Here is a 12,495-nt window from a genome sequence, read left to right on the forward strand (position 1 = left end):
CTCGAATGCTCCACGTTAAACTCCCACTGCTTCATTTGGCCAGAGGGCAAAGAATCATCTTTTTCTGGTTGGGTTTGAGGTTCACACTGAGGTTTATGATGTGCATGTCATAATGTGTATATTGTGTAAGACTTGGTTAGTTGATGATCAGTAAATCCTTTTTAAAGCTTAGTTATGAAATTTAGGTTTCAGTGGACAGTTAATGAAATGTGAATTTTATTCAAGTAAGCTCAATGTATTTGCATTCCTTCTCCTAGAAATAGGAATTAATGAGTTTCAGTCCATGTTGATATTTAGAATGCACAGGTAGAGGACAATATTGTTTCACAACAAACAAATACATATATGTAATCTGTAGAGATGACAGTTTCAACTATGAACCAGTACAGAAAATATCCCGCTAAAGAAACAATCTGTGCTTTGATCTCTACTATTAACAGTAGAAACATCCTTAAATACAAAGGACAGCTGTGTTATCCTTGCTTTCATTTCCCTCACCTAAAAAGTCATTTGAAGAATTTCACGTGATTAACTTGTTTACTTGATATATATGCTCATTTTTTCACTTCAAGAAACTAGAATAGACCGGACCGAGGGCACGTCGTAGTTTGTGCCAAGAATAGTTGCAGCTTAGCAGTAAGAAGTGCAACACCCTCTCTGGTCTTGACCCAGTTACCAAATGTGTGCATTCAGCAGGTGCAGGAAAGATTTTCAAAAATAATCCTACAAAAGTGAAACTGTAAAGCCCAAAGCATATCAAAGTAAAGTTTGTGTGTAAACTCCCTATGTTAAGAATATAATAAGATAAGATATGAACTTGATGATAATCCGACAAAATAATATCTAAACACTGAGGAAACTGTAATTTAGCTTTGGTTAAAAATGTTATATTGTAATGTTAAAAGAACAGCAACCATCGAGCATTAATTCATACATAAGAATATCAGGCAAAATGCACAGCAGGCCTCCTCATGTACTGAACACACACCTCAGCTCTCCACGCAGCCATCTGTCCAGGTCCAGGCTTTAATGGACACTGACACTCGCAGTGGCAGCAGAGGTAAAATTCTGATTAAGTTGAGATAACATAACACACGCCACTAGCCCTGCAGCACCACTTTTAAATGTAATAAGGTGATTGATTTATGACTGTGGTATATTGCAGGCATTACTGTATGTTTTTGCTAACTGAGAAGTCGGAGCAGAAGTGACCCAGGTGTGCATGTGTATATGCTTTGCAGTTGCCATCATTGCCTCCTGTTGCACTGTGCACCAGGGCATTTTTTCCATGGAGACCAGTGAGAAAGTGTTTGTTCCTGTGCTGCTGTCTGGCGTTCCCGTGGCGACCAATTGGGATGCGTAGCTTGGTGGCAGCAGTGTGTAAAAATAGAAAGCAATCAAGGCAGCAGGGCGTGAAGCAGATTCATACGACTCCCAACAGCGTTTTCTCTCCATTTATCTCTCCTGCCTCCTTTGTTCCTCCCTCGCTCTCTTTCATTCTACCTCACACCCACAGGATTAGAGGTCTGTGCCACGTATTAGGGAAGAGGGTTTTGCTGCTTTTGACAAAAGCCAGAAATAGCAGCATCTGGCCCACTCTCCTAGCTGTGCCCCCATCACCGCTCCCTCTCCTCCTCCCTGCAGTGCGCCCACGTCATAGCCCCACTTCCGTATGTATAGCTGTATGTTGTACACATTGCAAAAGACCTATTTAATTATTGATCGGAACTAAATAATTGAAACAGGTTGGCTATTGTGTAACAGAAGGTTTACATAACTTCAATACAGCTTTGTGCTCTGGCTTTCGTACAAAAGACCAGATTATCTATTCTGCTTGTTTATTTGAGTGTGTAATGCTAGCTGTGGGATTCCATGTCCAAAGGGTTGATGGGAAGTCCATATGAGACGTGTTGACCTAGTGAGTCACTGTCACTGTGAGTAGACAGGAGCACGACTCAACAGTCAGACACACAAGCATTTGCTTGCATTTATATAAGTGCTGCTTAGATCATTCACAATTAATCCCTTGACTTGATTCAACCACCTGGTTTCGTTAATTCTTAGCATCATATCATTTTTCCTTTGTCACAACTCTGCTGTATATACAATTTTTTTGTTTTTCTTTAGAGCAGTGTTTTTGGACTAATTAGTGATATTGTCTTTTTTATCAGAGGTTTGCAGGGCTTCACATGTGGGGACATGTCCTCAATGCCATTTGTGTTTTTGTTTTTTTTGTGTTCATTCTAAAGTGACTATTCATTTAGCAGGGGACTCAATGGTCTATAATATTTTCTTCTTAAATCCATGTTCCAAGTTATCAAATTTTATCACCAAATTAAAGGAAAATAAAGAACATATTCATCTCAGTGGTGCACAATACCTTAACCCTGCTGAGGTATGCCTTCAGTAGTTAAACTTTTGTGTTGGTCCTTTAAAAAGAATGGCATATGCAAATCAAATTCAGTGTCATCATACTTGTTTTGGTGTGTCAGGGATGGTAATTATCAGCTGTGTGTAACAGTGTTAGTGTGTTGTTGGGTGTTCATGCAAAGGACAAAATCTACCCTGGTTAAATTAGGATTAAAAAATAATGAAATAATCTAAAGTGAGACAAAATGCCAATATTTGACAAATGTCTTAAAATCTGTCATTAATACCAGTTGATAAGTATAAAAGCAATATGTCAATTGTGAGGAATATTACGTCAGGTTTTCTGTCAATACTGATGGACTGGATTTGTAAGTCTGGATCAGTTCAGGCCAGGCTGTGTGTGAGTGTGTGTTCGGACTGTGTATTCGGGTATCTCTGTTTTGCATTAGGAGGAGGGGGCGTGGGGAGAGCCTGAAACATCTGCCATGTTTTTGTGTTAGTTTAACTGTTGCTACTGTATCAGACTGTGGTCACCAGGGCGGCAGGTAGCGGACTATTTCACTTAGAGCCTGTGTGTTGCTCGACCTAATTTAGTCCAGATGATGTGGAATTGCGCCCAATCCTGACTCATTTAATTTATCTGAAACCTGCTCTGAATTTCACTGAAACTGAAATTGTTACACGTCAAAGCGTGACAACATTGCTTATTTTTTAACTGATTTATGGTCTTTTTATTTCTCTTTTAGTTTCCTCTTATTTTATGATGTTACTGTTTTCTTTGATAAAGTTCATTTCATCCAGGCTGTATGAAAGCATACTGCTTGACTCTATAAAAAATAGCCACAGTACACTCACAGGATTGTATAATTTATCTCCATGGGAGTGCAGTCTGAGCCCACTTTCCCATGAATGGGAAATGAATGGGAAAGTGGGCTCAGGCTTGTGGAACCCACTGTATCTGCAAATACTGTGAATTGAGACTTACAGAAAAAATATCTGTCCCTTATGTTTTAGCCTCCGAGCCCAACCTGAAGGTACGATCCAGACTGAAGCAGAAGGTTGCAGAGAGGAGGAGCAGTCCAATGCTAAAGAGAAGAGATGGAAACATCATGACTCCTTATAAGAAGAGGGCCCTGGAGCTAATGGGTGTGTAATTATAGATTACATTTTTATTTTTTTCCCTGAAGTATTTTTCCTGCAAAAACATATGTGGAAAATTGTCTACATCACATTATCAGGTGTTTAAAATGTTCTCTGAAAACAATACAGGCCTATATCCTAGTTTTATTATTACAGAGTTGGAAAATAATGAGCAGTTTTACAATGCAGTAGCATATAATGGCTATTACACTTCAGTGTTAAGAAAGACCATTGTAATCAGGCAGCCATGACAGTACAGAATTAAACTGTTGTTAGGCTGCAGCTGTTAGGCAAAGTCTCTGTGTATTGTGTGTTGAGTGTAGTGAGTGAGCATGCATACTATGTGTCTAACTCCTTGATGTTTCATAGACTCTACACCCACGAACAGTGCCCCTGGCTCCGGCCCCAGCTCTCCCATAGGGGCCTCAAGTGCCTTGGGGGCTGAAAATGGACCCTCCTCTCTGCCTACTACAACAAAAACTGAGGTATGTTCATAAATCATCAAACACTCTGAATGATTTGCATTTCTGATGTTGTTCTGCATGGAAATTATGTGAATATTAAAACTATACTTTTATGTCAGGGCACTAAATGCCTGTGTGCCCTTTTGCTTGCAGCTATAAAAACAGCCAGTTGTCCTGTCTGTTACACTCCAATGAAAATGGCTCCCCACACTGACATTAAAGAGGCACAGTTTGACCCGCATGTCATGGTTAAAAATAAAAAATAAATGGACTCTATTAGTGTTAAAATTCTGAACAGAGACATTGCAAAAACAACAGTAGAAATTAAAATGCTGCACATTTTTCTATCCAACATTTTTTTTCCAGATGTGCTGTACAATCAATTTTATGTTTTGCAAAAAAAAAAAAAAAAGCCATCTTTGGTTTGGCTGTAAGGTTGCTGTTGGCTTGTAATGGTGTTTCTGTCACTGGCCTGGCTGTATGCCTGTACTGAGTTGTTCTGAGGCGTTTCCCAATAGATTCATGGCTGAGTTACTGACCAGAGCTCCCCTTGGACCGAGCTCACAAAGCAGACCATTATAGAGGGTGGCAGATATGACACATCTCTGAACAATCTTAACTGAACAGCTGTGTTTTTCTTAACCATCGCTGTTTACTCTCCCAGGGACCTCCAGCGACACAGAGAATGGAGAGACGCCCTGACATCGGGCCGAAGGTTGGGGCTTAGGGAGACGGACGAACTGTGGAGTTTAATTGATATCCCAGGCACTAGTAGCCAAAGACACCCACATGCTAACAACATAAACACACAGGATTGCTATTGTATCAGCTCAAGCTGAGGCTCTCATGAAAGTCATTGGTGGACAGCGGGGCTGCCCGTAGACCTCATGCCTGTTGCAAAAGCAAGGCGTGTTTGTGCACCGTTACATTAGGTATCCTTTTTCACAGGGAACGGGTCCCTCGGGTCAAATATGGGCCGGATATCCACATACAGGTCACTGAGTACTGGTAGGGGTTGGAAGGATAAACATGGCTGTTCCAAAACCACATGCTGGTCCACTGCTCTGCTGGGTACAGGAAGTATGCCCCAGTGCTGATGTTCTCTGAGAGAGTAGCCTGAGGGTGGGGACCAGGGAGTAAGAAAAGGCAGCAAGCAGGATTGTGGACTGAAGAACTGAGGGTGGAGTGATAGATTTAGAGGTTTGCAATGTTTTATAATAACGTATCATCCTCACTGGTGCCATTCTGTGAAGCTCCAGGGGAGTTCTGCTGCCTGCCACACCTTTATATCATCCATCATGAAAACTCATACCTTTCCGTTTGCAGCAAGGAGGGCTGTTGTTCGTCATAGTGCATTAAGGTTTATGCCACTGCACATGTTGCCTTTTGAAATTGTCCATTGTGGGATTTCTAAATCTGTCGCCTCCTCCTAAATCTCTCTGTCTTCTGCTGTGTCCTGTGTGTTTGATGCAGAGATGGCCTTCACAGCCGAGATTATTCCGACCTGAGGGCTCCGTGTCCATGCTGAGCTTATACACATCTCCCTCCTTACCCAACATCTCCTTGGGGCTTTCGACTACATCCTCACCCATCAATGTGAGTACAAATTCTGCATACATTCTCAGATAACCCATATGTTTTACATGAAATCTCGCTTAATACACAGGTTTAGTCGTACAGTGATGGTAAGCTTTTCAACTCAGTCTGTAAATTGCAAAACCTGCCAGCAGTGGCTGTCTGGGTTCTCTGTATGACTGCAGGTCTTTGACCTGTTGCCCCAAATAATTTTATCGCCCTTAGATAAATATTGTTCTGCAGTGTCTTGTGTCAGGCATGCTCTTATCTTCCCCTATTACCTCATTTATCACAGCTTTAAAAAGTCCAAGTCCACTCAAGTGCAACTCCTGATAACATAGCAGATGATATATCATCTTTAAGGTCTTTGGCACATTCCACAGAGGCCTGTTCATCAGATGCAGTAACTTCTACCCATTGATGCTCTCTGATTTCAGCACATATTCATTCACAAATAACAGTTGAATTTATACAAATGATTATGAATAATTACTAGTCCTAGTGCATGGCACATGTAATGTGAATTCATGAATAATCATTACTTTATCACCTTTTCTCTCAGGCGGCCATAGGGTTGAAAGACAGATCAACAGAAATCAGGCAAGGGCTGCCTGGGCATCTCCTGGGCCCTGTGCCCCTTCAGACAGGCCTGGAGTCCAAGGTGAGCCCCAGTCACCAGGCTCTCCTCCAGCACCTCCTCCAGAAGGAACAGATGAGGCAGCAGAAGATCCTCTCCTCTGGTAAGTCTTCTATCCTTGTCTTCAAGCATTATGTAACAAATTTACAATATATTTTTTGGAGAAACATAATAATATATTTAAAAATAAAAGTTTTGATTTTTTTCAAGGCCAAGGCTCCATGTCGTCCCACCCTCAGTCCCCACTGGCCATGAAGGATCGGCCCTCCAGCAGTCGGCCGAAACTACCAAAACACCGGCCCTTGAACCGGACCCAGTCGGCTCCACTGCCCCAGAACACACTGGCCCAACTCGTCATCCAGCAGCAACACCAGCACTTCCTGGAGAAACAGAAACAGTACCAGCAGCAGGTCCATATAAATAAGGTATTGTGCTGTTCATCAATATTCAAATCACAGGGGATGATTTTGACTTTCAGATTGCTTTTCGCAGCATTCTACATTCCTTTTTAGGTCTCTTGAGATCTCATTTTACAGCAGGGAGTCTGATTTAATCATTTTAAGCACACAAATGCTGATCTATTTTTAGCCTTTTGTAAAAGCATCTGTGGTAGCTCAAGTTTACAGACCTGGGCCGTAGTCTGTTCCTCCCTGGAATCCTGGTGTTATTTCTGCGAAGCAAAGAACTTCTGCCTGACTTCAAATGGGAAAGAAATGCTTCCCCTGCACTAATTCTGTTATCATAGCTTAAGGCATCAGTGCTGTGCACATGCTAACTCTGTGAAATTCAATTCAAGCTAAGTTCAAATGAAGGAAAAAGTGCCCAGAATACATTTTGTTCCTCTGTGGCAATATTTGTGTTTCTGTTAGCTAGCCGAGGTGACCTCGCTATACACAGAGTGTAATTATTCTGGTGAGGGACGTATGTGAGGTGGCAGACACTGTGAAAGGCAGCATTGTGTGAGCTCACATACTGATGTGTCCCAACGCTGGTCCCTGAAAGAGCCATGGGAACCCTAGAGGAGCTCTTACCTGGAAGTAATAAAAAGCACAAAGTACCACAAGGACATACTGAGTTGTGTAGTACAGATGTACAACTTTGTTTCTGTTTGAATTCCTCTGTAACACTAAAAGTAACTAACATGTGTCACTGCCAGGTGAAATTAGTTTTAATATCAGCTGTAGTTATTGAAAAGTTCTTTGTGATTTGAAAAGAGCTTTAAAATAATTGCGACATCTCCTCTAGAACCACGTGAACAGGCCCTGCTGTGATCACTCAGGCCAATGAGATCGCAAGTAAAGCCTCTTTAAGTGAAGGTTATAAATGGCCACTAATCAGGGATGAGCCCTCAGTGTTTACTGAGAGGGATCTCCGAAACATTGCCCTAATTAATTTCCTAGCAGAGGCTTGTCTGCAGTTGTTTTTAAACGTCCTTCAGTGCCTGCAACAGTAGGGGGCACTGATGGAAATTTACAAGAGCTTAGAGATTTTAGGAAGAGGTATGAACAGTGTTTACTAATGCTGAACTAAGGAGGCTAATTCTTATAGCTGAAGAGACATTCTGTAGACAGTAATGTTGTTGGTTACCAGCTGTCAAGGGTAGGCACTTCTCAGCCTGTTTATGGAGCCCTCTTGTGGTCGAGTAATCATATCATGGCACCATTACAGTGGTTCTGATTTAACAAAGCTTCAAGACAGTGAAGCAGTCCTCTGCAGAGAGCGTCTCTGTCAGGCTGAATCTGAACTCACATGTGTCTGTTTCTGGTAACAAATATTTCAGTTATTTTGCACTATCGCTGCTTTATAACATGTTTCCGTGAATGCGAAACATGTGATTCACTAAGTTCCAGGTGCAGCTGAAAATCAGAATGGATAATTAATTCTCTATTTGACTGATTAAAATATTTTTGATGGACAGATGTGGGGAAAATCTGAGCATTGCTGAGTTTCAGAGAGAGGTTTGATGTGCTCACTGGTGCCTGTGGAGAGGACTGTTGCTGGGTTTGATGCAGCTGTGTGTGATATGCTCTCTTGATATCCTCTTCAGAAAGCCTATACAGTAACTTGCTCCCTGCACCGGTACCTTGGCTCCAGAATATATCCACAATCTCTCTCTCAGAACATGAGACCTTGTACATTCTGAACGGTATTTTATAAAAATTAAGCAAGTGAGTGACACTAATCCACTTACCTGGGGCAGCCACCATTATTGAATGTTTAACTCCCATAAAAAGGCATGAACAATGGCCAATCTCTTTCCACTCTTAAACCTCCTTAAAATGTAGTTTACAAAAGCCACCAGCCAGACACATTATCAGTTTGACATTCCCCTCTGTGGTATTATTAAGGTTACAGTAGCTTTATTGAATACAGATATTTGTTCGTATAAATGGTTGTGTAAATGTCAGTTTGTTTTTATAGTCTAGTTTTATTCCAATGTAGCAGTAACATATTTATTTAGCAAAACACAGTGTCAGACTAGGATTTACCAACATGAAAATGCTCACACGTATGGCTTGTGTATCCTTAATTACTTTCTTTCCTGCAGTTTTGTAATCACAGCTGCTTTTGGTATTGATTTCTCTAACAAAATAGCCTGAAGGCTACGGGTTATTTATGTTGTTGTAAGAGTTTGATTTCATCAGAAAATTGACAAAGGATATAATTTGATATCATTTTTTATTGTTTGACAGCCAGATTAGTATTACTAGATGGCTGTGAAAAGGCCAATGAGAACTGTATCTTTGCCTTCTTTGGATGTTATTTACATGCTTATTATTATTATTGTAGCTGAAATTTTTTTGCTTCATTGACTGCGTGATATCATCACTGATGTGGAGTCTATGTGTTTTGCAGCTGTTATCCAAGTCCATTGAGCAGTTACGTCAGCCCAGCGCACACCTGCAGGAGTCGGAGGAGGAGCAGGAGGAGCAGCAGCACGGAGAGCAGACGGAGAGCATGCAGGAGGACAGGCTGCCCCCTGGAGGAGTCATCCGGAAGCACACGCTCAGCAGTAGCAGCAGCAGTGGCTCGAGCGGCGAGCTCCCCGACGCTCACTGCGGGGTCATTAAGGTCAAGGAGGAGCCGGCTGATAGCGAGGATGAGTCTCTGACCAGTCAGAGCTTAGAGTCAGAGCAGAGCACCTATCTTCACCAGGTCAAAGGGAGACTGGTGATAAGAGCAATGATCTGAGAAGGGAAGAGGATGAGATCACACACTCACAACATTCGCAGATAAACAAGTCTCTACAAACGTGCGTCTACATCCTTACACACACATACACACACACACACACACACACACACACACACACACACATTAACATACATATACACACACATACAGCAGCAATTGCACAGTAGGCCAGCTCTCCCTGTCACTACATATGACCCCTTCTCACTCAGCTGCAGCCTCACTCGTCCCACGCTCGAAGACTCTCTGTTTGTGATCTTTGTGTAGTGATCTCTGTAAAATATGTATGTTTCACTTTTGTGTATATAATATGAAGACAATTTAGACCGTTCTTTTTAAGAGCTGCTTTGGTCATCAAGTGACATAAAGTTGTATGTACATATACTGTGGATTTAGCATCAAAGATGATTTCTAGAGGGAAGGTCGAACAGGTGTACAGCTTCGAAGAGCCAACTTGTGTTCCCACTGTGTACATTTTTTGCCATAAAATATTTGAATGCTCTTCAGCGTGGAGAATTATCATAAAGTCCTGACAGTATGTTAAGAGTTTAAAACACTACATGCTCTGTTGTTCTCAAAAAATCTGTGATGATGTTCCATGTTAAGTGGTCTCAGAAACTGAAATAATGAACATCTGTCTTAGAGAGAATGTATACTTAAATCCTAACAGAGGACGCTCCCTCGGGGCAAACTTTTGCTCTGGGAGTGATATTGCCATTGGAATATGGTCCACTGCTCATATTGCAATTTGAAGGATAAAGCACTAAATCCCTGCTTGGGTGTGCAGGCATCTCCCGACACATCCCAGGTTTCCTTGTCTCTCTCTCTCTGTCTCTGTCTCTCTCTCTCTCTCTCTGAGCAGTCCCAGAGCCAGGGCCCTGTGTTAAGCCGAGCTCTCCTCCCCTCTCTCCCTCTGGGTCCAAATCAAAGCTCGGGCCGGGTTCCTGCCCAGCTTTCAGCAGAGGAGTCAGACAGAGAGAAAGAGAGAGAGAGAGAGAGAGGGCCGGGCAGGAAATGCCTTCTAGAAGCCAGGAGTTGGAGTGATTCATGTGTGCAGGAATGTTGAGAGAGGAGGACCTAGGGTTGGAGGAGTCCAAGGGGCCAGGCTTGAGAATTGATTTACTGTCAAGGCGAATTACAAAGTGAGTGGGGATATGGTTAAGGGAGTCCTTTTTAAAGGGAATCGCTTCCTTCGTATTCCCTAGTGGCTTGGTTACCTCAATATGCAGGTTTGATGTTACTTCAATAAAAAACCCTGGACGGGACCTTTTTTTGTTTCAAGCCTGTTTTCCCCTGAAAGTGCCCATTGCAACATGTATAGTCTGTCTTAAAGTGATCAATCAAATGTATTGCATAGCTGTAAACCTTCCTGTTTCATTTGTACCGTCAACTAAATGTAAAAAAAAATGCTAGTATGAGGTTCTGTGTTTGGATTCATGTGAAAATCAAAACTGTCTGTCTTATACTGTACATTCAGATTGTCCGGTTTTAATGTTTTTAGTGTAAGTAAACACAATCAGAACAATGTGAGTCTTGTTCTCTTGCTCCTTTGATTTGGTTGTAACGAGAACCCCTTTGCTGTCAGTGGGGGTGGTGGAGGTGGGAGGGCAGGGGTGGGGGGAGGGGGGGGTTACGGGTCCTGTGGTCTGTTCATAGCAGTTTGCAGTTTTCTTCTCTTTTTTTGCCTTGTGTGATAAACCTTTCTTTTTTTAAAATAAAGTTCATTTACCTCTGATGTTCATGATGATCATTTGTGTATTTTCGTCTCATTGTGAGGATGCATGCAGAGGAAAGGAAGCAAAACACACCATACATCAAGGCTTTCAAAAACTTTTTGAAACTTTTTGTCTTATTCGCAAATGGCATTCTTGATTATTTTGAAATTAGCTTCTCAAATGGACGGCCTAAATCATTAGCTCAGCTTGCCTTTCCCACACTAGGTCCTATAACCCAGCTCTTTATTTTCAGGGGATCTATGTAACCCTTTACAGGGAGCTTAAGAGGCTTTCCAAACATTTCTTTGATGTGAGCAAGCAAGGCTTCTTGTGGCAGTATTTGAGCAGTCAAGATAAGGTGAGCTGCGAGTGGGTGATATATGACTTATGCGGATACTTTCAAACCAAGCTTAAGCAATTTCACAGCAAGCTTAGGTCATGGGACTGGCCTGATATGCTATACACGCAATGATGAGACTGGAAAAGTTCACTCATAGTCTAATGTTGCTCTCTGCAAAACACCACTCTGAGAGCATCTTTTAAATGGCAAAAGTGACCAAATTATGATTGCTCAAAGTTAGAAGGCATCTGTGTGTGTGCACCACACATGTGATAGATAAAGACCTTTATTAGATTGTATATTATATAAAACAATACATTTTATCCAAACAGGAACACTCTTTCATAAAACTTTCATGAGAGCTTCTAAAGTATTTTCACAAAGGTGTAGTGTTACTTCACATTAGGAAGTATTTGAGTTAAATTAGACACTGACTCTTTCTTAAGTAGACTCCATCTGTCTTGGGCTTCAGGCCCTTGTGATTTTAAATGAGCTGTTACAAAGGCAGAAAAAATAACGAAGCCTAAATCCATCTGTACTGCCCCTCCCCAGCTGTGCACAGAGCCAGTTGTAAAAGCAAACAAGCATTTTTAAAGGTGTAAGGAAGTGAGGAAGACGTAAGCCCACCTATTTCCTTTAAATGGATTAGACCCTAAGTGAGGCCTGAGTTTTTATCACCTGCAGTGCTATAAAAATAGGCATTTGGATGCAGTATGCACATACATACGAGAATGAGTGATAGATGATGGTGATGACAACTTTGCAGAGTCAAAAATCTCAAGGCGGCAACTCAAATGGCTTTATTTCTAATACATGAGCACCAATAAGAAATCACATTCTTATACTGCTGCCAAATAATGAAATAATGTCTGTGTTCTGAAGCCACTGAGTAAGAATAGCATAGTCACAGTAAAATGCACTCTAAGCACTGTACTGCTGACAACAGTTAAAACCCAGGATTTATATAGATTCATAACACATGAACTGGACCTAATAGCTCAAAACACATACACCAGGATTCATTTGTTCTGTCAGCTTTGTATTTATGGTGATTTACTGCCT

The 12,495-nt window shown here is 41.6% G+C and overlaps 1 protein-coding gene across 3 annotated transcripts in view; it reads left to right on the plus strand.

Moving 5' to 3' along the window:
- hdac9b (histone deacetylase 9b) overlaps positions 1-11,125 on the plus strand; it is a 41,504-nt gene extending 30,379 nt beyond the window's left edge. For all 3 annotated transcript variants that reach the window (XM_056380375.1, XM_056380376.1, XM_056380377.1), the window contains 6 exons: positions 3,385-3,516; positions 3,880-3,995; positions 5,448-5,570; positions 6,112-6,289; positions 6,397-6,611; positions 9,043-11,125. In XM_056380375.1, the coding sequence (XP_056236350.1) occupies positions 3,385-3,516; positions 3,880-3,995; positions 5,448-5,570; positions 6,112-6,289; positions 6,397-6,611; positions 9,043-9,378 (1,100 nt within the window). In that variant the 3' untranslated portion in view covers positions 9,379-11,125. The remainder of the gene's footprint in view (positions 1-3,384; positions 3,517-3,879; positions 3,996-5,447; positions 5,571-6,111; positions 6,290-6,396; positions 6,612-9,042) is intronic.
- Positions 11,126-12,495: the final 1,370 nt, after the last annotated feature.

Source organism: Seriola aureovittata, chromosome 7, assembly GCF_021018895.1.
Source record: "Seriola aureovittata isolate HTS-2021-v1 ecotype China chromosome 7, ASM2101889v1, whole genome shotgun sequence".
In the NCBI taxonomy this organism is placed as follows: Eukaryota; Metazoa; Chordata; class Actinopteri; order Carangiformes; family Carangidae; genus Seriola; species Seriola aureovittata.